The sequence below is a fragment of the Microcaecilia unicolor genome, chromosome 2 (assembly GCF_901765095.1).
Source record: "Microcaecilia unicolor chromosome 2, aMicUni1.1, whole genome shotgun sequence".
Classification (NCBI taxonomy): domain Eukaryota; kingdom Metazoa; phylum Chordata; class Amphibia; order Gymnophiona; family Siphonopidae; genus Microcaecilia; species Microcaecilia unicolor.
The window spans coordinates 339,878,444-339,900,872 of NC_044032.1; the positions used below are offsets into that span (position 1 = coordinate 339,878,444).

The window sequence follows — 22,429 nt, forward strand, 5'->3', positions numbered from 1 at the left end:
TGTGTGTAGAAGGTGCTGTGCCTGTGTATGTGTAAGAGTTGATTTATACAGGAGAGAGAGCTTAAATAAAGAGTTGTCTGATACAAGGTGAGAGGAACTGAAGACCCAGGAGAGACAGGACCGGTATGAGAGGTGCTCTGTGTGCTTGGAAAATTGAGTGTGGATGAGGAGGAAAACCTCAATAGAGTATAATTTGACTGTATCAGAACACCTGGTGGTATAGAGAGAGTGGAATTCAGTAAAGCTGAGAGACTGAAGGTACAAGGGAGATATACCTGCATGAAAGATGCTCTGCCCGTATATGTATAAGAGACAAGCTGATAACCACAGCACACCTGACTGGCACTGAGGGAGTGCATATGTGTTAATTTGCTAAGTGGTTATACAGAAAGGCTTGCCTGAGTTGAAATAGGCTATAAGCTGTATAATAACCTGCTGGTAACAAGTGAAGGTGGCTAGTGACAGTGAGTGTGCAGGAAAACTGTTGTGTTTCCGCTGATCTGTCTCAGAGCAGAGTTGTGGCCACAGTGCATTTGACTGACACTTTGAGTGCAATGCATATGTGTTAATGGGTGGTTGTACTGAGGGGTCTGCCTGAGTTTTGAGGGGCTACAAATTGTGTAGAAGCCTGTTGGTGAAGGGTGAGTGTGCAAATCTGGTGTGTTCCCACTGACCTGCCACGAAGCAGGGTTGTGATCACCTTGCACCGGTCTGCAGTGAGACTTGGTGCTGATTAAAAATTGAAACAGGACTGTTGTCCTTAGCTGAACTGCTGTGTATGAGGGCAGTGAGGTATGAAATGTATGACTGGTTACAATGTGTGATTAACATACATGGAAGAGTGTTCCTCATTAGGCAGGGAAAAGTAATAAGGCAGGTCCTGCAATAGGGAACATTAATTATCTATTGATTTACTCTAGATAGGTTGGCCACAGTTTTGATAACAAAAATCCCTATAAAAATTTCCACAGGATAGGGAGACAGGGTTTCAATTTCTTTTGGTTAACCAGAGTACAGGTACAGAGGCTGTTGGGCAACACAGTAGGACCATCGCAGGAGCGACACGTGCACCAACTACCACAAAAGACCAAAGTTACCATCATACAAGAAAGTTCAACTCAAGCAGCTAAGTACAAAAATCACCACCTACACCGTTTCAGAGACTTTAAACTTACATGTAAATACTTACCTGGAGGTTTATGCTGAGATTCAGTTACATTGCAAAGTGAAGGAAGTGGACATCTGTAAGAAAGCAATTGACACAAAGAATCAATTTTCTTGTTAAAATTTCATAGTTAAAGTAAATTCTGAGTAACAGAGAAAGTAATTATTTGTACTACTTATCTGATTTGTAGTGTTGAGAATTTCAGAGGAAAATTTATTGATTGAAAGTTGATACATTTTCTGAAAAGTTAAAAAGAAACATCTTGTGCAAGAAATTATTATAATTTAAAAGTTAGTGTGCAATATTGTCATCATTAAAATTTTGTAATATCTAGGGAAATTCGCTTAACATCTTGAATTGTACACTGTATAATATACAAAATACAGAATTTCCCCAACTTTCTTTGTACCTTCCCTAAGTGGTGAGTGTTTAGCATGGGACCCTTACACCGTGATTTTATTATTGCACCACCCTCTTTTAAAAACCTCACCCATAGGGGATCTACATTATCCTGCCTTGATCATGCCCTCTCTGCTCTGCTCCTGCTGAGCCATCCCTTGCCTACTCTATGCCCTGCCTCTTAAGGTAGCTCTGTATTTGTGAGAAGTGGTAATTTCTTACGGACTCCCTCACAAGGTGCTAATAACTGTTCTACCTCTTCTCCTTTGAGGATTCCTTTTGCTACCCTATAAGATATATCAGGTTTCATTATAAAATGCAGGAGGCCTGCCTTAGAGGAGTCTTGGCTGTCTATAGATTTCCCATTTATCTCTAGCACCTTAGCTCAGGTGTCCCTAAAGGACTTCTCTTCCATATGGGCTCTCTTGAAATTCCTAGGATTTTCCTCCTTACTCCATTCAGGCAAGTTTTCTAAGGGTTCTGGTGTATCTTCAGTGGCCTCCTCTGTATCTTGGTCCCCGTCTATGGCAACCCTAGATTTTGGCTATAACATGATTTCTCTATCTGAGGTTGCTGCTATAGAGCGGTCGCTTTAGAGTTTTCTACATATCTCTGGAATGGATTTCTTTCTCAACTTTTCTGGCGAGGCATTTAGAAGTACATAAGTACATAAGTAATGCCAAACTGGGAAAAGACCAAGGGTCCATCGAGCCCAGTATCCTGTCCACGACAGCGGCCAATCTAGGCCAAGGGCACCTGGCAAGCTTCCCAAACGTACAAACATCCTATACATGTTATTCCTGGAATTGTGGATTTTTCCTAAGTCCATTTAGTAGTGGTTTATGGACTTGTCCTTTAGGAAACTGTCTAACCCCTTTTTAAACTCTGTCAAGCTAACCGCCTTCTCTGATTTGTTTTAAATTTACTACACTGTAGTTTCATCGCATGCCCCCTAGTCCTAGTATTTTTGGAAAGTGTGAACAGACGCTTCACATCCACCTGTTCCACTCCACTCATTATTTTATATACCTCTCATGTCTCCCCTCAGCCGTCTCTTCTCCAAGCTGAAAAGCCCTAACCTCCTTAGTCTTTCTTCATAGGGAAGGCGTCCCATCCCAGCTATCATTTTAGTCGCCCTTCGCTGCACCTTTTCCAATTCTGCTATATCTTTCTTGAGATGCGGCGACCAGAATTGAACACAATACTCAAGTTGCGGTCACACCATGGAGCGATATAACGGCATTATGACATCCTCACACCTGTTTTCCATACCTTTCCTAATACCCAACATTCTATTCGCTTTCCTAGCCGCAGCAGCACACTGAGCAGAAGGTTTCAGTGTATTATCGACGACGACACCCAGATCCCTTTCTTGGTCCGTAACTCCTAACGTGGAAACCTTGCATGACGTAGCTATAATTCGGGTTCTTTTTTCCCACATGCATCACCTTGCACTTGCTCACATTAAATGTCATCTGCCATTTAGCCGCCCAGTCTCCCAGTCTCGTAAGGTCCTTCTGTAATTTTTCACAATCCTGTCGCGAGTTAACAACTTTGAATAACTTTGTGTCATCAGCAAATTTAATGACCTCGCTAGTTACTCACATCTCTAAATCATTTATAAATATATTAAAAAGCAGCGGTCCTAGCACAGACCCCTGAGGAACCCCACTAACTACCCTTCTCCATTATGAATACTGCCCATTTAACCCCACTCTCTGTTTCCTATCCTTCAACCAGTTTTTAATCCACAATAGGACATTTCCTCCTATCCCATGACCCTCCAATTTCCTCTGTAGTAGCCTTTCATGAGGTACCTTGTCAAACGCCTTTTGAAAATCCAGATACACAATATCAACCGGCTCCCCTTTGTCCACATGTTTGTTTACTCTTTCAAAGAATTGAAGTAAATTGGTCAGGCAAGATTTCCCCACACAAAAGCCGTGCTGACTTGGTCTCAGTAATCCATGTCCTTGGATGTGCTCTGTAATTTTGTTTTTAATAATAGCCTCTACCATTTTCCCTGGCACCGACGTCAGACTCACCAGTCTATAATTTCCCGGATCTCCCCTGGAACCTTTTTTTAAAAAATCGGCGTTACATTGGCCACCCTCCAATCTTCCGGACCACGCTCAATTATAAGGATAAATTGCATATCACTAGCAGTAGCTCTGCAAGCTCATTTTTCAGTTCTATCAGTACTCTAGGATGAATACCATCCGGTCCAGGAGATTTGCTGAACTGCCCCATTACGTCCTCCAGGTTTACCGTGAAGTAAGTAAGTTTCTCCGAGTTGTCCGCTTGAAATGCCATTTCTGACACCGGTATCCCACCCAAATCTTCCTCAGTGAAGACCGAAGCAAAGAATTCATTCAATCTCTCCGCTACGTCATTGTCTTCCTTGATTGCCCCTTTTACCCCTCGGTCATCCAGCGGCCCAACCGATAGCTGCAAAGTATGGATAGTCCATACTGCTCTTTGAGCCCAGTTTAACCCTATATGTGATTTTGAAATCTAAATTTAAGTACATAAGTATTGCCATACTGGGACAGACCAAAGGTTCATCATGCACAGCATCCTGTTTCCAACAGTGGCCAATCCAGGTTACAGGTCCCTGGCAAGATCCCAAAACAGTACAGTACATTTTATACTGCTTATCCTAGAAATAAGCAGTAGATTTTCCCCAAGTCCATCTTAATAATGGTCTATAGACTTTTCCTTTAGGAAGCCGTCCAAACCTTTTTTAAACCCCGCTAAGCTAACCACCGTTACCACATTCTTTTTTAATTTCAAGTTGAGTGAAGAAAAATTATCTCCAGTTTGCTTTAAGTTTACTACTTTGTAGCATCATCGAACGCCCCCTAGTCCTAGTATTTTTGGAAAGAGTAGTGATTCACATCTACCCATTTCACTCCACTCATTATTTTATAGACCTCTATCATATCTCCTCTCAGCCGTCTTTTCTCTGAGCTGAAGAGCCCTAGCCGCTTTAGCCTGTCCTCGTAGAGAAGTTGTCCCATCCCCTTTATTATTTTCATCGCCCTTCTCTGTACCTTTTCTAATTCCACTATATCTTTTTTGAGGTGCGGTGACCAGAATTGCACACAGTATTTGAGGTGTTGTTGCACAATGGAGTGATACAAAGGCATTATGACATCCTCATTTTTGTTTTCCATTCCTTTCCTAATAATACCTAACATTCTATTTGCTTTCTTAGCCACCGCTGCACACTGAGCAGAGGGTTTCAACATATTATCAACGATGACACCTAGATCCCTTTCCTGGTCAGTGACTCCTAATGTGGAACCTTGTATAAGTATGTAAATATTGCCATACTGGACAGACCGAAAGACCATCAAGCCTAGCATCCTGTTTCTAACCAGTGGCCAATCCAGGTCACAAGTACCTGGCAAGACGTAGCTATAGTTCAGGTTCCTCTTTCCCACATGTATCACTTCTTGCATTTTTTCACATTAAACGTCATCTGCCATTTGGATGCCCTGTCTCTCAGTCTCGTAAAGTCCTCTTGCAATTTTTCACAATCTTCTTACAATTTACAACTTTAAGTACATAAGTAGTGCCATACTGGGAAAGACCAAAGGTCCATCTAGCCCAGCATCCTGTCACCGACAGTGGCCAATCCAGGTCAAGGGCACCTGGCACGCTCCCCAAACGTAAAAACATTCCAGACAAGTTATACCTAAAAATGCGGAATTTTTCCAAGTCCATTTAATAGCGGTCTATGGACTTGTCCTTTAGGAATCTATCTAACCCCTTTTTAAACTCCATCAAGCTAACTTTGACTAACCTTGTGTCGTCAGCAAATTACCTCACTAGTTACTCCCATGTTTAGATCATTTATAAATATGTTAAAAAGCAGCGGTCCCAGCACAAACCCCTAGGGAGCCTCACTATCTACCCTTCTTCATTTAACCCTACTCTCTGTTTTCCATCTCTTAACCAGGTTTTAATCCACAATAGAACACTACCTCCAGATCTGATCTTTCCCTGCCAAGGTTTGTCGCTACTAAAAAGTAATTTTTTTTAAAACTTGGATTCCACTTGCCTATAGATTGACTGCTCCAGAACTCTGTAAACTGTGTGGTACTACAGGTAGCACATTCTCTCTGACTCATTTTCTTGATTTTATAATTTTGTTTATAATAATTAATTTTCTGGCAATAACTGACTGACTATGCTCTTTCCTGTTTTTAACCTAACTGGAGTTCCTTTCCGTCGTTTATACTGATTTTATGTAAACCACTTTGATCTTTTAAAAAGTAAAGGCAGTATATCAAGCTTTGGAATAAATGTAGACATAGAGGGGCATAATCGAACGCCGCCGGCAAAATAGATCACCGGCGATCTATTTTGGCGGCGACGCAACAGCTGGCCAGAACCTTACTTTCCTTGTCATCAAGCAGATGAAGCCATTACGTATGGGTTATGTCCATCAACCAGCAGGGGAGATAGAGAGCACTCAAACTTTCACAGTGCCCTCTTGGCCAGCTAGCTCCACTGCCTCTTCAGTATTCTCTATCTCCCCTAGCAGGGTGGCTGCAGCTTGTTCGAGCTCCAGAAAAATCTGCTGGGAGGTGGTTCCTGGCTTGCCAGTTGTTAACCGGGGTGTTGGAGGCTATAGCAGCTTCACTTTAAAGGCACATAGGTTAGCCCTTTCCCTGCCTTACCCATACCTCTGTGGATGTGGACATATTGCCTTGCTTTCCCTGTCCTTTCCCACCAACAGGGGATGCAGGCATATAGGTTCGCCCTTTCCCTGCATTTCCCACTCATCTGAGCCTCCGGAGTCTTCAATACCTCTGCTTTCCTCACAGCTTAAAAAAAAAAAAAAAGAACAGAGGTTTTTGATCTGATTTTCATCAGGATCGTAGTTGTACACTAGATCCTTCGAGGTAAGAGTGTTTTCCAACTCCTCCGGGGTGGGCCCGCGATCGGGGCGATTTTGGCGCGAAACCGCCATTTTGGATTTTACTGCTGTTTTTCGGCAATGGCTGCGGACAATGTAAAGCGCTGTTCCACTTGTGGCAAGCGCAAATCAGCAGCAGGGCTCTGTAAATCGTGCTGTACTGGCGTAGGAGCCGGCCCGAGCATGGCGAGCAATGTTTCTTCCCGCTCTGAGCTGGCAGCGGGCGCCATTTTGCTTACACCGCATGGCGCGGCCTCCGTGGACACGGAGAGACCTGAGCCGGGTGGGGCACCTCGAGATGAGGTTATTTCAGGAGCGGCTGGCACCGGACAGGATTTGGGTGCCCAGGGTGAGATTTTCTCCCCGGATTTTGTGCTTTTGCTGCATAAAGCATACATGATGAAAAGAGCCCTTCCTCAGGGGTCGCCTGAGGCTCCTCTGATTGCCCCCCCGATGGATTCTGGCCTGGGACTGCCCAGTGAGGCTTTTTTCCCGGATGCTTGGCCTAAAGATAAGCGCAGAAGGGTTAATTCCCCTTCAGATTGTGGTGCACCTTTCCCCCCCCCCCCCCCCCCCCGTGGTCGGGGTGTGAGGATTCGGAGAACTCTGACAGACGTTCTTGGTCTGAGGAACCAGAGTCAGGTGCGGATTTACCACAGGATCTGGATGATCCCTCCGCGGTGAGGATTTTCCACCGTGATGAGCTGCCAACGCTTATTTCAGATACCCTGCAGGCCCTCTCGATTGAAGATCCTGACAGTGGCATGGCCTCCTCGGGTAATCCCAGGATGGCTAGTACCAAGAAAGCTGCTCGGGCCTTCCCTTTGCATGACTCCATCCTAGAGCTTGTTTCGGCTCAGTGGGCTGACCCCGAGGGACCTTTGAGAGTTTCCAGGGCTATGGGGCAGTTATACCCTTTGCGTGAGGGGCATTTAGCTCGTTTTCAAATGCCTTCAGTGGATGCCCTAGTCACTGCGGTGACAAAGAGAACTACCCTCCCTGTTGAAGGAGGTGTTGCCCTGAAGGATGTTCAAGACCGTAGGCTGGAAACAGCATTGAAACAGTCCTTTGAAATTGCAGGTCTCACTGTTCGGGCGTCTGCATGCAGCTGTTATGCTGTTAGAGCCTGCCTAGCTTGGCTGCAACAGGCAGTGGCTCAGCCCGGAGGTGGAGCGGAGCCCTTCTTGGATGTGGCTCCGTGGATGGAGGTGGCCTTGTCCTTTCTGGCTGATGCCCTTTATGACCTTGTCAGAGCTTCGGCTAAACAAATGGCAGTAGCAGTGGCGGCTCGCCGTCGTCTGTGGCTACGACACTGGGCAGCGGACATGGCCTCTAAGCAAAGGTTGGTGAAGTTGCCTTTTCAAGGACTTCTCCTATTTGGTGAGGAGTTGGAGAAAATTGTGAAAGGCCTGGGTGATCCTAAACCCCAGCGCTTGCCCGAAGATAGGCAGAGGCCTTCCTCTAAGGGCCAGGCGGTCCACTCCTCGTACAGACCTCGCTTCCGTGAAGCTAGAAGGTACCGCCCGGGGCGTTCTGCTGGGTTCACTTCACGTGCCCGTGGTCAGCAGAAGAACTCCTTTCGCTCGGACAAGCGTTCCGCAGCCGGTGGCTCAAGACCAGGAGTTCAGGGGCGACCCTCTCAATGATGGTGCGCCGGCCCTCTCCTCGATGCCTGTCATCGGAGGACGGCTTTCCCTCTTTGCCGAGGAGTGGGCCAAGATTTCCTCAGATCAGTGGGTTCTGGACCTGATCAGAGATGGATACAGAATAGAATTCAACGCCCCAGTAAGAGACGTGTTTGTGGAGTCCCGATGCGGTTCTGCCGTCAAACGGGCGGCGGTGGAGGAGACTTTGCAAGGTCTGATTCTGTTAGGGGCTGTGACCCCGGTGCCTTCCGCCGAGCAAGGCTGCTGCCGATACTCCATCTACTTTGTGGTGCCGCGAAAAGGTGGGTCCTTTCGCCCTATTCTGGACTTAAAAGAAGTGAACAAGTCCCTGAGAGTGCGGCATTTCCACATGGAATCCCTGCGCTCCGTCATTGCGGCGGTACAGCCAGGAGAGTTTCTCACATCTCTAGACCTGAAAGAAGCTTACTTGCACATACCGATTTGGCCCCCGCACCAGAAGTTTCTGAGGTTTGCGGTGTTGGGAAAGCATTTCCAGTTCAGGGCCTTGCCTTTTGGCCTCGCCACAGCTCCCCGAACCTTTTCGAAGGTAATGGTGGTAGTAGCTGCTTTTCTCAGGCGAGAGGGTATCAGGGTTCACCCGTACCTAGACGACTGGCTCATCAGAGCAGACTCTGCAACAGAGAGCTTACAAGCTACAGCCAGAGTGGTCTCAGTACTGCAATCTCTAGGCTGGGTCGTCAATATGGCCAAAAGTCACCTGACCCCTTCTCAATCTCTAGAATTTTTGGGGGCCAGGTTCGACACAGTCTCGGGCTATGTGTTCCTACCCGAGCTAAGGCGGTGCAAGCTTCAGAATCAGGTCCGTCTGCTCCTGAGGATGCCCCGCCCGCGAGCTTGGGACATTGTCCAGCTGCTGGGATCGATGACAGCCACGATGGAAGTGGTACCCTGGGCGAGAGCGCAACCTGAGACCTCTACAGTATTCCCTACTCCGGAGACGGTCTCCTATTTCTCAGGATTACCAATGCAGACTTACTTGGCTCCCTGCGGCCTGACTCAGCATGGAGTGGTGGCTCTCGGACAGCATGCTGTGGTGAGGAATGCCGCTGACGCTCCCCGTTTGGTGCCTAGTGGTAACAGATGCCAGCCTGAAGGGCTGGGGCGCACATTGCAAGGGGAAGCATGCCCAGGGTCTATGGACACCCGAGGAGTCGGAGTGGTCCATCAACCGCCTAGAGTTGAAAGCGGTGTTTCAGGCGCTTCTGGCCTTTCAAGTGACCCTGGAAGGATTGGCTGTCAGAGTGATGTCGGACAACACGACAACGGTGGCCTATATAAATCGACAAGGCGGAACACGGTGCAGAGCACTAGCCGCGCAGGCCGAACTGATTTGCCACTGGGCCGAGCTGCATCTTCAGTGTCTGTCGGCAGCTCATATTGCAGGTCAGAGCAATGTGCAGGCCGATTATCTGAGCAGGCATCAGATCGATCCAGCAGAATGGAATCTGGCAGACGAAGTATTCCTGCAGATCTGTGCCAAATGGGGCAAGCCCGTGATGGATCTAATGGCGACAAGTGCCAATACCAAAGTCTCGTGTTTCTTCAGCAGTCGGAGAGATCCTCGCTCTGCGGGGTTGGATGCCTTGGCTCAACCCTGGCCTCCAGGTCTACTTAATGTGTTTCCCCCATGGCCCTTGATAGGGCGCCTGCTCTTGCAGATTCGGCTGCACCCAGGAGAAGTGGTCCTCATTGCCCCGGATTGGCCAAGGAGACCTTGGTATGCAGACCTCCGACAGATACTCCTGGAGGCTCCTCTGCCGTTACCTCTGGTACCGAACCTGTTGACTCAAGGACCGGTAGCCATGGAGGACGCCGGCCGCTTTGGTCTTACGGCATGGCTATTGAGAGGGCGCAATTGAGGGATAAAGGTTATTCCAATAAAGTTATTTCCACTCTCCTGCAAGCCCGCAAGCGGTCCACTTCCGTGGCTTATGCCAGGATTTGGTGCCTGTTTGAGTCTTGGTGTGCTTCCAGAGCCATTGCTCCAATGCGGGCTCCTGTCTCGCCGATTCTGGACTTTTTGCAGGAAGATGTACAAAAAGGCTTGGCCTATAATTCCCTGCAGGTGCAGGTGGCAGCGTTGGCCTCCCTTCATGGTAAGGTGGAAGGCATGTCTTTGGCTGCTCACCCAGATGTGGCACGGTTTCTTAGAGGGGTGCTTCGGCTCCGACCTCCAGTGCGAGCACCCTGTCCAGCTTGGAACCTGGGGCTAGTTTTGAAAACCCTGCAGGCATCTCCTTTTGAGCTGCTTCAGCGAGCATCGGAGAAAGATTTGACACTGAAGGCCGTTTTTCTGGTGGCCATTACCTCGGCGAGACGGGTGTCAGAGCTCCAGGCGCTGTCCTGTAGAGACCCATTTCTGCAATTTTCAGAGTCCGGAGTCACAGTTCGGACCGTGCCTTCGTTTATGCTAAGGTGGTTTCAGCCTTTCACCTAAACCAGCCCATTTTCTTGCCCTCTTTTTCAGAGGAAGAGTTTCCAGAATCTTTTGGGCAGCTGCACCTTTTGGATGTGCGCAGGACTCTGCTGCAGTATCTGCGAGTTCCTAACTCTTTCAGGACTTCTGATCATCTGTTTGTTTTGCTATCCGGTTCTCGCAGAGGGTCTCCAGCGTCTAAAGCCACTATTGCCCGCTGGCTCAAAGAAACTATCTTTTCAGCTTATCTGCTGGCCGGCAGGGTTCCGCCTGTAGCCTTTAAGGCGCATTCTACTAGAGCGATTTCTTCCTCTTGGGCTGAAACTGGAGCACTCTCTCTTCAAGAGATCTGCAGTGCAGCAACATGGGCTTCTAAGCTCTCCTTTGCCCGACATTACAGGCTGGATGTGGCTGCCAGGAGGGATGCGCGTTTTGGTGCACAAGTGCTAGCGCGTGGTGTGGCTTGTTCCCACCCTATCTAGGGATTGCTTTGTTACATCCCATACGTAATGGCTTCATCTGCTTGATGACAAGGAAGGGAAAATTAGGTTCTTACCTTGGTAATTTTCTTTCCTTTAGTCATAGCAGATGAAGCCATGAGCCCTCCCTGTATGATTGTCTGTATGCTGTGAATCTGTTTTTCAGGTTCTGTTCTAATTTCCTGAAGTTCCTTCCTTGGGAGAAAGTTGGAAAACAATCTTCAGGATTCATGTTCAGTTTAAATTTAGGAGGATGTGTTCATTCCCTCCAGTGTGTTGGGAGGATGTGTGATTCCCTCCAGGAGGCGCGTGTGTTCCCCTCCAGTTCTATAAATAGGAGGATGAGTTCATTCCCTCCAGTGTGTTGGGAGGATGTGTGATTCCCTCCAGGAGGCGCGTGTGTTCCCCTCCACTTATACAATAAGGAGGATGAGTTTATTCCCTCCAGGAGGATGTGCATTCCCTCCTTTATGAGTTCATGCCCTTGTGATGGGCCATCGTTCGCTGTGAGGAAAGCTCTTGTGATTCCCATTGCGGTTTGCCATACTGCTTTGGAAGCTTCAAATACTGAAGAGGCAGTGGAGCTAGCTGGCCAAGAGGGCACTGTGAAAGTTTGAGTGCTCTCTATCTCCCCTGCTGGTTGATGGACATAACCCATACGTAATGGCTTCATCTGCTATGACTAAAGGAAAGAAAATTACCAAGGTAAGAACCTAATTTTCCCATCGAAAACGATGGCCGGCTATCTTTTCTTTCGATAATACGGTTTGGCCCGGGCAAATGCCAGAGTTCGCCGGGTTTGAGATCGCCGGTTTTGTTTTTCAGGGATAATGGAAAAAAATGCCGGCCATCTCAAACCCGGCGAAATCCAAGGCATTTGGTAATGGGAGGAGCCAGCATTTGTAGTGCACTGGTCCCCCTCACATGCCAGGACACCAACCGGGCACCATAGGGGGCACTTTTAAAAATTAAAAACAAAAATACACAAATAGCTCCCAGGTGCATAGCTCCCTTACCTTGGATGCTGAGCCCCCCAAATCCCCCCCAAACCCACTCCCCACAACTCTACACCATTACCATAGCCCTTATGGGTGAAGAAGGGGAGCACCTATATGTGGGTACAGAGGGTTTTGGGGGGGTTTGGAGGGCTCAAAACTTAGCACCACAAGTGTAACAGGTAGGGGGGGGATGGACCTGGGTCTGCCTGCCTGAAGTGCACTGCACCCATTAAAAACTGCTCCAGGGACTTGCAAACTGCTGTCAGGGGGTATGATATTTGAGGCTGGCATACAGGCTGGCAAAAAAAACGTTTTTAATTTTTATTTTTTTAGTGTGGGAGGGGGTTGATGACCATTGGGGGAGTATGGGGAGGTCATCCCCCATTCCGTCCGGTGGTCATCTGGTGAGTTGGGGCACCTTTTTGAGGCTTGGTCAGGAAAATAAAAGGACCAAGTAAAGCCGGCGAAATACTGATTAATGCCGCTTTTTTACCCATTATCCGTGAAAGCCGACCATCTGGTAGCCATGCCCATGCCCGCCCATGTCCTGCCTTCGATACGCCGCCGACACGCCCCCTTGAACTTTCGCTGGCTCTGCGACGGGAAAGTGGCGATGGTGTCAAAAAAGCAGCTTTTGATTATATCGATTTCCCCGCTTTTGAGAGATTGCTGGCCATCTCCCGATTTATGTCGGAAGATGGCCGGCGATCACTTTCGAAAATAAGCCTGATAAACATTTCATCCTGGCTTAAGGAAAATCAGCTCATTTTCAACCCCTCGAAAATGATTGCATGTTGGATTACAGGCAACCACACTCCATTGCCAAGTAGTCTTACATTCCGTGATCATCCAATTACTCTTTTGACATACTTCAGATACATGTTGCATCTTTGACCAGAGCATATTTCATCTCTTTCTGGCAATTCAGGATTGAATGTCCGTTTCTTGACTTTACCTCTCAGAGTACTTTTTTTTTTTTAATTATTTATTTATTAATTTTCATTAAATAACAAGCTGTTACACATGACAGGTAATTCAGAAAGGAAAATTTTACAAAATTTAACCACAGTTTAAAGATAAACAATATTAATTTCTTCTTTAGACCTCAAACATAAAGGAGAGCGTACGGAAAAAGAAGACTTCTTAAATCAATAATATCTATCCCAAAGGAAATATGCTTAACACACTTTACCGGTCCCATAATTCAAATTTCTATCATCAAAACTGGGAAATGACATTAGCCAACATTTTTCAGTTATAAACTCCTTCAATTGTTCCGGTTGGAAAAAGATGTATTTTATACCCGTGTATTTGATGACACATTTACACGGGTAATTCAAATAAAAAGACGCTCCCAGTTTTACCACTTCAGCACTCATAGAAAGAAAAAGTTTTCTCCTTTCTTGTGTTTGCTTGGTTATATCTGGGTACATCCACACTCTTTTCCCCCAGAACAAAACATGCATCTTTTTAAAATACATTCTCTTTACTGCTTCCAGATCTTGTTGGAAGACAAAAGACACTATTAAAGTCATTCTTTGAGAGTCCACAGTTAGAGAGGTTTCTAATAACTCAGATATATTTAATTCTTCCTCTCGTACCTCTGATGGTAATGCTTGAAGGGGATCATCCACTGGTTTTTTTTAGTATTTATGTAATATATTTTATTCAGAGGAGGCAAAGACTCTGGGGTAAAGTTTAAAGTTTCTAGTAGATATGTTTTAAAGACTTCCAGTGGGTTTATTCCAAACTCCTGAGGAAAATTCAAAAAATGTAAGTTCAGCCTACGGTTATAATTTTTGATTTGTTCAAGCCTACGATGGATTATAGTATTGTCCTTAATCACCGAGGCTGATACTCCTTGTAACTGAGAAATGTCTTTTTTAACAATATTAAATTGCTCTGCAGTTTCTTGTTTAGATGTATTTAAAGAGAGTTTTAAGTTTTCAACAGTACCTAATAAGGCTGTAATCTCTTGTGCTGACCTGGCCGTTGTTATTTCCACTCTCTGGAGAGCGTCCCCAATGCTCTCCAGAGTCACCGCAGTCGATCTGTTTTTCTGAGCTCCCGGCTCAGCCAGGGTTTTCCCCAACTCCTGGCCTCCTGAATGGATCGCCTCTCGAGTTCCTCGATCGTCGACCGATACCCCTTCCACTTCCGGGTCGGGCAGGTCTCGCCTAGGAAGACGACCATCGGGTGGCTGCAGTGGATGATAATCCAGAGGGGAGAGTGAAACATCAAGCCCCAAGATTCCAAGGGTGTCTTCCCCCGTGGCTTCAGCAGGGCCCCTCTCGGTAAGTTGGACCGGTTGTCTCGTGGCGTAGCGCTCAATTGTTTGTTGTTGTGGGGACAACGATACAGCAGTCGAGGAAACTGCTCTAACAGTCCCCTTACGCTTTGTATGGGGCATATTTCTAAGAGGAAACAGTTTTGTTCTCCAAACTTTCGAGAGCCCGCACCAAGAGAAGTTAGCATGCCGCCATCTTCGACTTAGTTTTCAGTTTACCTCTCAGAGTACTTTTGATGTCATGATTAGATTACTGTAACATAATATAGTCTGGCTTTCTGCAACATTTGATTCATTGTCTTCAAACTATAGAGAATACCACTATCTGTATTCTCTCGAATGCTACTAGATTTGATCGTATCACCTCTTTACTAATACAACAGCGCTGGCTGTCTATTCCTTTCTGTGTCCAGTTTAAAATTCTCACACTAACTCATAAAGCTATTCATACTGACATATCCTGTTACCCTTCCTTGTTAATTCTACTTTACTCACCTTCCAGGTCTCTCCATTCAGCTAATGATCTACGTCTTCATATTCCATCGGTACATCGTGTTCACTATCAAACCACAAGGGCTTTCTTTTGTACTGTACCTGCATTATGGAACTCCTTTCCTCATTACCTGAGACCTGAACCCTCTTTCCAAAATTTAGATCTTCCTTGAAAACCTATCTGTTTGAGAAAGCCTTAAATTTACATCCAGGTGAATCAGCATCCTCTGAGATTCACTAGTGTCTGCAAGTCCTTTCCCTAAGTTTCTTGTCTCCTTTCTCTCATTACTGGTTGCCTTCTCTTGTCCTTTTGTTTACCATTTTACCCCTCCTCCTCTTCATTTCTACATTGTCTCCTTTGTTTTAAGTATGCTTTCCTGTCATGGTATGGCATTCTTTTTTTCTTGTTTTTAATATTGGTTTTAGTTATTGTTTGAAGGAAAAGCGGTCTATCAAATGAAACAAACCATAAACCATACCAGCATTCCTGAGATTTTAGGGGAAGTTCATATTTCCTAAATGGTTTTTTGAAGTCAGGTACCTATCTTCTTGTTGAGAACCCACAGAATCTCTGTTTTACTTGGGTTCAAACAGAGTTTGTTGGTTTTTTTTTTTTTTTTTTGCCGTTTCTTGAGCTGCTGTTAGACAGGCGGTCAGTTTACTGAAAGCTGTGAGTAGATCTGGTTCAATGAGTATGAGTAGCTGCACATTATCTTGAAGATTGATGATCATTTGTACTACCAATAATCCCTGATTTATTTATTTAAGGATCTTTTTTCATTACACATTGTGGGGTCCTTTTACAAAGGGCTATTGCATGTGTAGTATGTCAAATCGATACTACCGTTTGGTTAGCGTGCCCACCCGGTGGTAACGTCAAAGTTGGCACATGTTTCTCGTGGTAGAAAATATTTTTCAATTTTCTACCAAGGGGGCATTCCCGGTGGTAACTGACAGTACGGCCACATTGGCGTGCACTGCATGAGTACTGCGCATGAGTCCTTACTGCTAGGTCAATGGGCGGCAGTAAGGGCTCATGCAGTAAATAGCCATGCACGGCCATTTACTGCCCCCTTTGAAAAAAATTCTTTTTTCCCAGTCACAGTAAAACGTGGCCCAGAATGTGCCAAAAACACACGCCCATACTACCGTAGGCCACTTTTTACCATGGCTTAATAAAAGAGACCTCTATATATGGTTGTTTAATTGTTATTTTTGTATTTTCTTAAATTTGTATTAGGAGTGTTGTGTTGGGGTACGATGGATATTCTGGAATGGAATTGTAGCTTATTTTATCTTTTTTTGCTCTGTTGTTTTCTGTGCATTGCTGAATTGGAATAAACAAATAATAAATAATATTCTTTCCCAAGAGTTATATACTCAGGTGGGAAAATGTGAGATACAAATGCTGCAAATAAATAAATAAATAATAATTGTCCATATCAATTAATGGCAGTTTTTTTCAAAGGCAAGTATGAATATAACAACCTTTTAATAGGCATTTTTTTATTTCTAATGCTAGATCACTTTCTTTTTATCTCATTATTTGAACAGGTCCCACAGAACTGACTCCAAGAATCAACCATGAAATCAATGATACTGTGTCCACTTCTTTTCTTTTTCATATTTGCTTGTTCTGCTGTCTACTGGATGAAAACGGACTCTTTATGGACATTGCACAGATTCTTAAATAGGCAGTTCACAGCTGAAGACATTATTAAATCTAGGCAGTTCACAGCTGAAGACATTATTAAATCAAACATGGGAATCTTTATGGTTGAGACCACAGAGAAACTGGAGCTTTCCCCTTTAGCAGCATGTGCTATAGAATCAGCAGCTCAGACGTACCCCGACAGAAGTGTTTATTTCTTCATGAAAGGGCTGACCAAAGACATGACTATCACCAAGAGTTCCTTCTACAAGGCCATTCCACTGCTATCATCTATTGAAAATGTCTACATCCTTCCCTTATACTTTGAAGACATTTTTAAAGACACTCCTCTCGATCCTTGGTACCAAAAGGTAACTGTTTTTATTTTTTTTATCATATTTAACTGAACATAGAAGATCAGTGTGAAGCATACAGTATATCTACTATAATAAAATTCACCCTCAACGTTCTGAGGACACTGACGTCAGTGAAGCCAAGCTCTGACTTCCTTCAAAAGGTTCGAAGGTTCGTGGTGGTGAAGCCACCAAAATTGCTCCGGGCCCCGCCCTCGAGGACGGAACAATGGCAGAACAATGAAGGGGTTGGCAGGGAGGGAGGCAGGGAGGCGTGGGGGTGGGACATCGCTCCGGGCCCCGCCCTCGAGGATGGAGCAATGGCAGAACAACGAAGGGGTTGGCAGGGAGGGAGGCAGGGAGGCGGGGGAGGGGTGGGAAATCGCTCCAGGCCCCGCCCTCGAGGGCGGAGCAATGGCAGAACAACGAAGGGGGAGGCGGGGGTGTGTGGGAAATCGCTCCGGGCCCCGCCCTCGCGTCTAACGTCATGACATTGGGGGCGGAGCAATGTCAGAACAATGAAGGGGTTGGCCAGGGAGGGAGGGAGAGGGGTGTTGGCGACTAAAACCTTGCTAGCGCCTGTTTCATTTGCTCTGAAACGGGCTTCTTTTACTAGTTTATTCATAATAGCATTGTCAATTTAGTATAACTTTTCTTAGTTTCAGTTTCTTTCATTCCAGTTCTATAATTTTGTCTCTTTGTAATTTGTTTTAAAAAAAATAGTCCCCTGTAGTGTTCTTTCTACAGTTCTAAATGATGAAGATTCAGGTGTCCCTGTTCCTGATCTAACTTTAGATGTGATGAGATAATGGAGGCTGGGCCACCCTACCCATCAAGGGGTGAGGGTGTATCCTCCATTACTTTAGAGGGAGCCTCCATGGGCCAGGAGTCTATGTGAAAGGAGAGGTGTGGCAGAAGCCCAGGGGAATCAGAAGGCATCCATGGAGGTCTATAAAATAATGAGTGGAGTAGAACATGATCACTTGTTTACTCTTTCCAAAAATAATAGGACTAGGGGGCACGCAATGAAGCTACAAAGTTTTAATTTAAAATGAAGCCGAGAAAAGTTTTCTTCACTCAATGTGTAATTAAACTCTGGAATTCGTTGCCAGAGAATGTAGTAAAAGCAGTTAGCTTAGCGGGGTTTAAAAAAAAGGTTTGGATGGCTTCCTAAAGGAAAAGTCCATAGACCATTATTAAAATAGACTTGGGGAAAGCCCACTGCTTATTTCTCGGATTCGCCACTGTTGAAAACAGGATACTGAGCTTGATGGATCTTCGGTCAGTCCCAGTATGGCAATACTTATGTACTTATACTTATGGGAACAGCCACACCCGATGGTCAGCTAAATCATCTAGCCAGGGAGAACTATTGCCCCTAAACCAGCTACAATAGATTAGCAAAGGAGATGTTTTGCTAAGAGACAGAAAGCAGGAGAAACACAAGGGTGTCTATGCTGGAAAATCAGCCAAGAAGACAGTCCAGGAGCAGCCAGGGTACCAAGAATTTTGGTTAGGAGTACCCAGGGACCAGCTGCCATAGGGTTGTTCATTCTCATTAAAGTGAGTAGAATGGAAGAGGCTCATCTCATCTGTCCTACAGTGGTGAGGTGCAAGAGACTGGTCATACTTGTGCATCCCAACACCTAGACAATAGAATTTTTGAGATTTTTGTTTGCAAGGAACTCCTGATTTTAATTTTTTTGGTAGAAGAGTGCTTGTGTGTGTGTGTGTGGGGGGGGGGGGGGGGGGGGGAATTTTGTGCAGAAAAATGTAAATCTTATAATTTTGTCTCCCTCCTGGAGATATCCTATGCCACAAGTTTTTGGATGCTTTCACTTGACACTGACAGTATCTGATGTGCATTCAGGGCCTTGAACTGTGAGATGTGAGTAGCTTCACAGAATTCACTGATAGCAGGTTGGGGTACCCAGCCTGGGAATTCTGAGAAAAAAAAAGAAGATGGGGAATCTGAACCAGAGCCCCAGAAGAGGAGTTTTAGTAAGGAGGTAACCAAGAAAGTTGCCCCAGAGTCTAAGGATACAAGTGAAGTACTGAGCAGGGGCGTAGCTAGACTTCGGCGAAGGGGGTCCAGAGCCCGAGGTGAGGAAGCACATTTTAGCCCCCCCCCCGGCGCCGCCGACCCCCCCCCAGCCATTATCGACCCACCGACCCCCCCCCCCCCCCCGCCATTTCCGAACCCCCCCCCCCCCCCCCGCCGACGGCCCCCCCCCCTCCTGCCGCCAACCCTCTCCCACCATCGCCTACCTTTGCTGGTGGGGGACCCCAATCCCCGCCAGCCGAGAAGGTCCTCTTCTTCCCCCGAAGGCGTCGTTCTGTTTCTGATGTCCTGCAAGTTGTACATCCAGGACGTGAGACTCACAGAAATAGAATGAAGCCTGACTGCAAGGCTTTGTTCTGTTTCTGTGAGTCTGATGTCCTGCACATACAACGTGCAGGATGTCAGATACAGAACGACGCCTTCGGGGGAAGAAGAGGACCTCCTCGGCTGGCGGGGATTGGGGTCCCCCGCCAGCAAAAGTAGCCCACGGCGAGGCGGGGGAGGATTGGAGGCGGGAGGGGGGGAGTCGAGAGTGTCGTTGGCAGGGGGTCCAGGGCCAAATCTACTGGGGCCCAGGCACCCCTGGCTCCACATAGCTACGCCACTGGTACTAAGTATGGTATTTTGTGTTTTGAGAGCCCTGTTCTATTCTTTTTCTATACCCTGCTTTTGTACTGTAAGTTTTGTTTTTTTGGAGAGCCAGCAATAAAGGTGTTTTTCTTATTTTTACCCCAGGGGTGGATTTGTGGGTTTTCTAAGCTTTTGAGGCTCTTGCATTCAGTAAAGGTCGGAGGCAATTGCCTCCCTCACAGCTTTTTTACTGTCCTTAACTTTATCTGCATATCTATCTGGATAGTGGCTGAATTTTGCCGACTATCTGTAGAGTTTTATGCAATGCCCATGCTCTGCCCTCACTGTGTTGTGACACTATCCATATAGGGCCATTGCTAATTCACAGACAGGGCCACATAGGGCATTTATCCGACTAGTGACAGCTGCTATCCAGATAAGTGCTTTTGAATATTGAGGCATTAATACTTTGTTTGTTTCTCAATTCTTTCCTCCTTTATATCTCTCTCTGTAGCTTCGTTCACCCCACCTTTGGAGCGTGGCTACATTAACTTACATTCTCCTACATAAGTACATAAGTATTGCCACACTGGCCCAGCATCCTGTTCTGTTCTCTGAGTCTGACGTCCTGCACGTACAACGTGCAGGACGTCAGCATGCAACAGAAGAACGAAGACTTTTTTCACTGCAGGACGAAGAGGACGTCGGCTGGCGGGGATTGGGGTCCCCCGCCAGCAAAACCGAAGGTAGGCGACGGCGGGGGAGGGTTCGCGGGGGGAGACGGTCATTGGGAGAGAGGGGTCCAGGAGGAAATCTAGGGGGGCCCAGGCCCCCTCAGGCCCCACGTAGCTACGCCACTGCCCACAACCAAACCACATTGGTGAGGGCCAGGAAGGAGCTACAAACAGCTGGGTCATCTTTTCACAATGAGGTTATGAGCAATGGTATATAGTGCTGAGGAGAAAAGGGAAACCAAGGGTAAAAGCATTAGATGGATGTTTACTTCATCACAATTGCAATATAATACATCAGGTACAGAAGGGCACAGGCTAGGGGAATTATATAGGCACCGGGCTGTAGCCACCTGCAGGTAATTTAGAATAGGAACTGTAACCAGAACCCCTCTCAATCACCATGACTTAAGGGCTCAAGGCCGTGGTAGGCACCAGGGCCGTGCCTAAGGTCTCTGGCGCCCCCCTGCAGACTATCAGTTGGCGGCGGCGGCGGCTCCCCCCCCCCCCCCCCCCGTGAAAATGATCGCTCACCACTTGCCACACTGACAGGAATTGTCAGCAATATTCTTAGAAACAAATTGCTATACATTGCAAAATAAGATAGCAGATGTAAATTCTCAAAGTGGACATATTCCAAACACTAAAATGAAAATAAAATGATTTTTTTCTACCTTTGTTGTCTGGTGACTTTCTTTTTCTGATCATGCTGGCCCAGTATCTGATTCTGCTGCTATCTGTCCTCTTAACTCCGTTTCCAGGGCTTCCTTTCCATTTATTTCTTTCCTTTCCTCCTTTCTTCTTCATTTCTGGTCCTCAGCTTCTGCCTATTTTCTTCATCCATGTGCAGTTTTTCTCCTCTCTTCCTTTTCCCTCATTTCATCTCCTTCATCTCTCTTCCCTCCCCTCTATGTCCAGCAATTCCTCCTCTCTCCCTGAGCCCTGCCCTCCCAATCCATGCCCATCCATGCTCCTCTGTCCCCTGCCTCCTCCATTCATCCCTTTCCAGCAATTCCCCTCTCTCCCTGAGCCCTGCCTTCCCAATCCATGCCCCTCTGTCCCCTGCCCCCTCCATTCATCCTTTTCCAGCAATTCCCCTCTCTCCCTGAGCCCTGCCCTCCCAATCCATGCCCATCCATGCTCCTCTGTCCCCTGCCCCCTCCATTCATCCCTTTCCAGCAATTCCCCTCTCTCCCTGAGCCCTGCCCTCCCAATCCATGCCCATCCATGCTCCTCTGTCCCCTGCCCCCTCCATTCATCCTTTTCCAGCAATTCCCCTCTCTCCCTGAGCCCTGCCCCTCCCATCCATGCTCCTCTGTCACCCTCCATTAATCCCTATCCAGCAATTCCCCTCTCTCCCTTCCATGACCCCCCCCCTCGCATCTATGCTCCTCTCTCTCCTCTCGCTCCCATGTCCCATCATGTCCCAGTTGGCCTGGCCTGGCCCGCCCTCTTCTCCCCTCCCCCTTCGCATCCATGCTCTCGTCTCTCCCCTGCCCTCCCGCTCCCATTGTTCAACTGCCCACCCTCTTCTCTCCCCCCAACATCCCTTTTCTTTTTTTTCTTTTTAAATTTACCTCCGTGGCGGTTCCGGCAGCGCAGCGTCAGTGAAGGAGGCGGCGCTCCCGACGTCTCTAGCCTTCCCTTCGCTGTGTTCCGCCTTCTTCTGACGTCAAGGAAATGACGTCAGAAGAAGGCGGAACACAGCGAAGGGAAGGCTAGAGACGTCGGGAGCGCCGCCTCCTTCACTGACGCTGCGCTGCCGGAACCGCCACGGAGGTAAATTTAAAAAGGAAAAAAAAAAGAAAAGGGATGTTGAGGGGGGAGGGCGAGCGAGGTGAGCATGGTGCGGCGGCGCCCCCCAGAGGGAAGCGCCCCCCTGCCATGCTTACCTCGCTTACCGTGTTGGCACGGCCCTGGTAGGCACGCACCTGTGGCCACCTTGAAAATAGTTTGCAGGATAGAATATAGAAATGTTGTTCCATAACTATGGAGGATTGTAGGACTGTGTTGAATAATGCAGAAAAGACATTCAGGACATATATGCTTCCCCCCCTCCCCACCCCTAACAACCCTAAGAATGGGTGGGCACTTCATAACAGGGGACTGGGGTTCACCATATAAAGAAGGATGGAACCTAGCAGGGAGACACATGAGGTGCAAAGCGGGAGAAAAACTATCAGCTGTGGATGCCCATGAAACTGGTGAAAA

At 46.9% G+C, this 22,429-nt stretch overlaps 1 protein-coding gene and 1 long non-coding RNA gene across 9 annotated transcripts in view; one reads left to right on the forward strand and one right to left on the reverse strand.

Moving 5' to 3' along the window:
- LOC115463679 (alpha-1,4-N-acetylglucosaminyltransferase-like) overlaps nt 1–22,429 on the forward strand; it is a 105,319-nt gene that overhangs the window by 34,104 nt on the left and 48,786 nt on the right. For 7 of the 8 annotated variants that reach the window (XM_030194391.1, XM_030194393.1, XM_030194398.1 and 4 more), the window contains one exon: nt 16,406–16,873. In XM_030194391.1, the coding sequence (XP_030050251.1) occupies nt 16,436–16,873 (438 nt within the window). In that variant the 5' untranslated portion in view covers nt 16,406–16,435. Of the gene's footprint in view, nt 1–4,654; nt 4,681–16,405; nt 16,874–22,429 lie in introns of those variants that run through there. The other variant, XM_030194397.1, reaches the window with a different exon arrangement.
- Nucleotides 50–16,485, reverse strand: LOC115463680. Its single transcript, XR_003941060.1, has 3 exons — nt 16,404–16,485; nt 12,059–12,066; nt 50–60 (listed from the first exon to the last, which is right to left on the reverse strand). It is a non-coding gene; the product is annotated as an uncharacterized LOC115463680 (long non-coding RNA).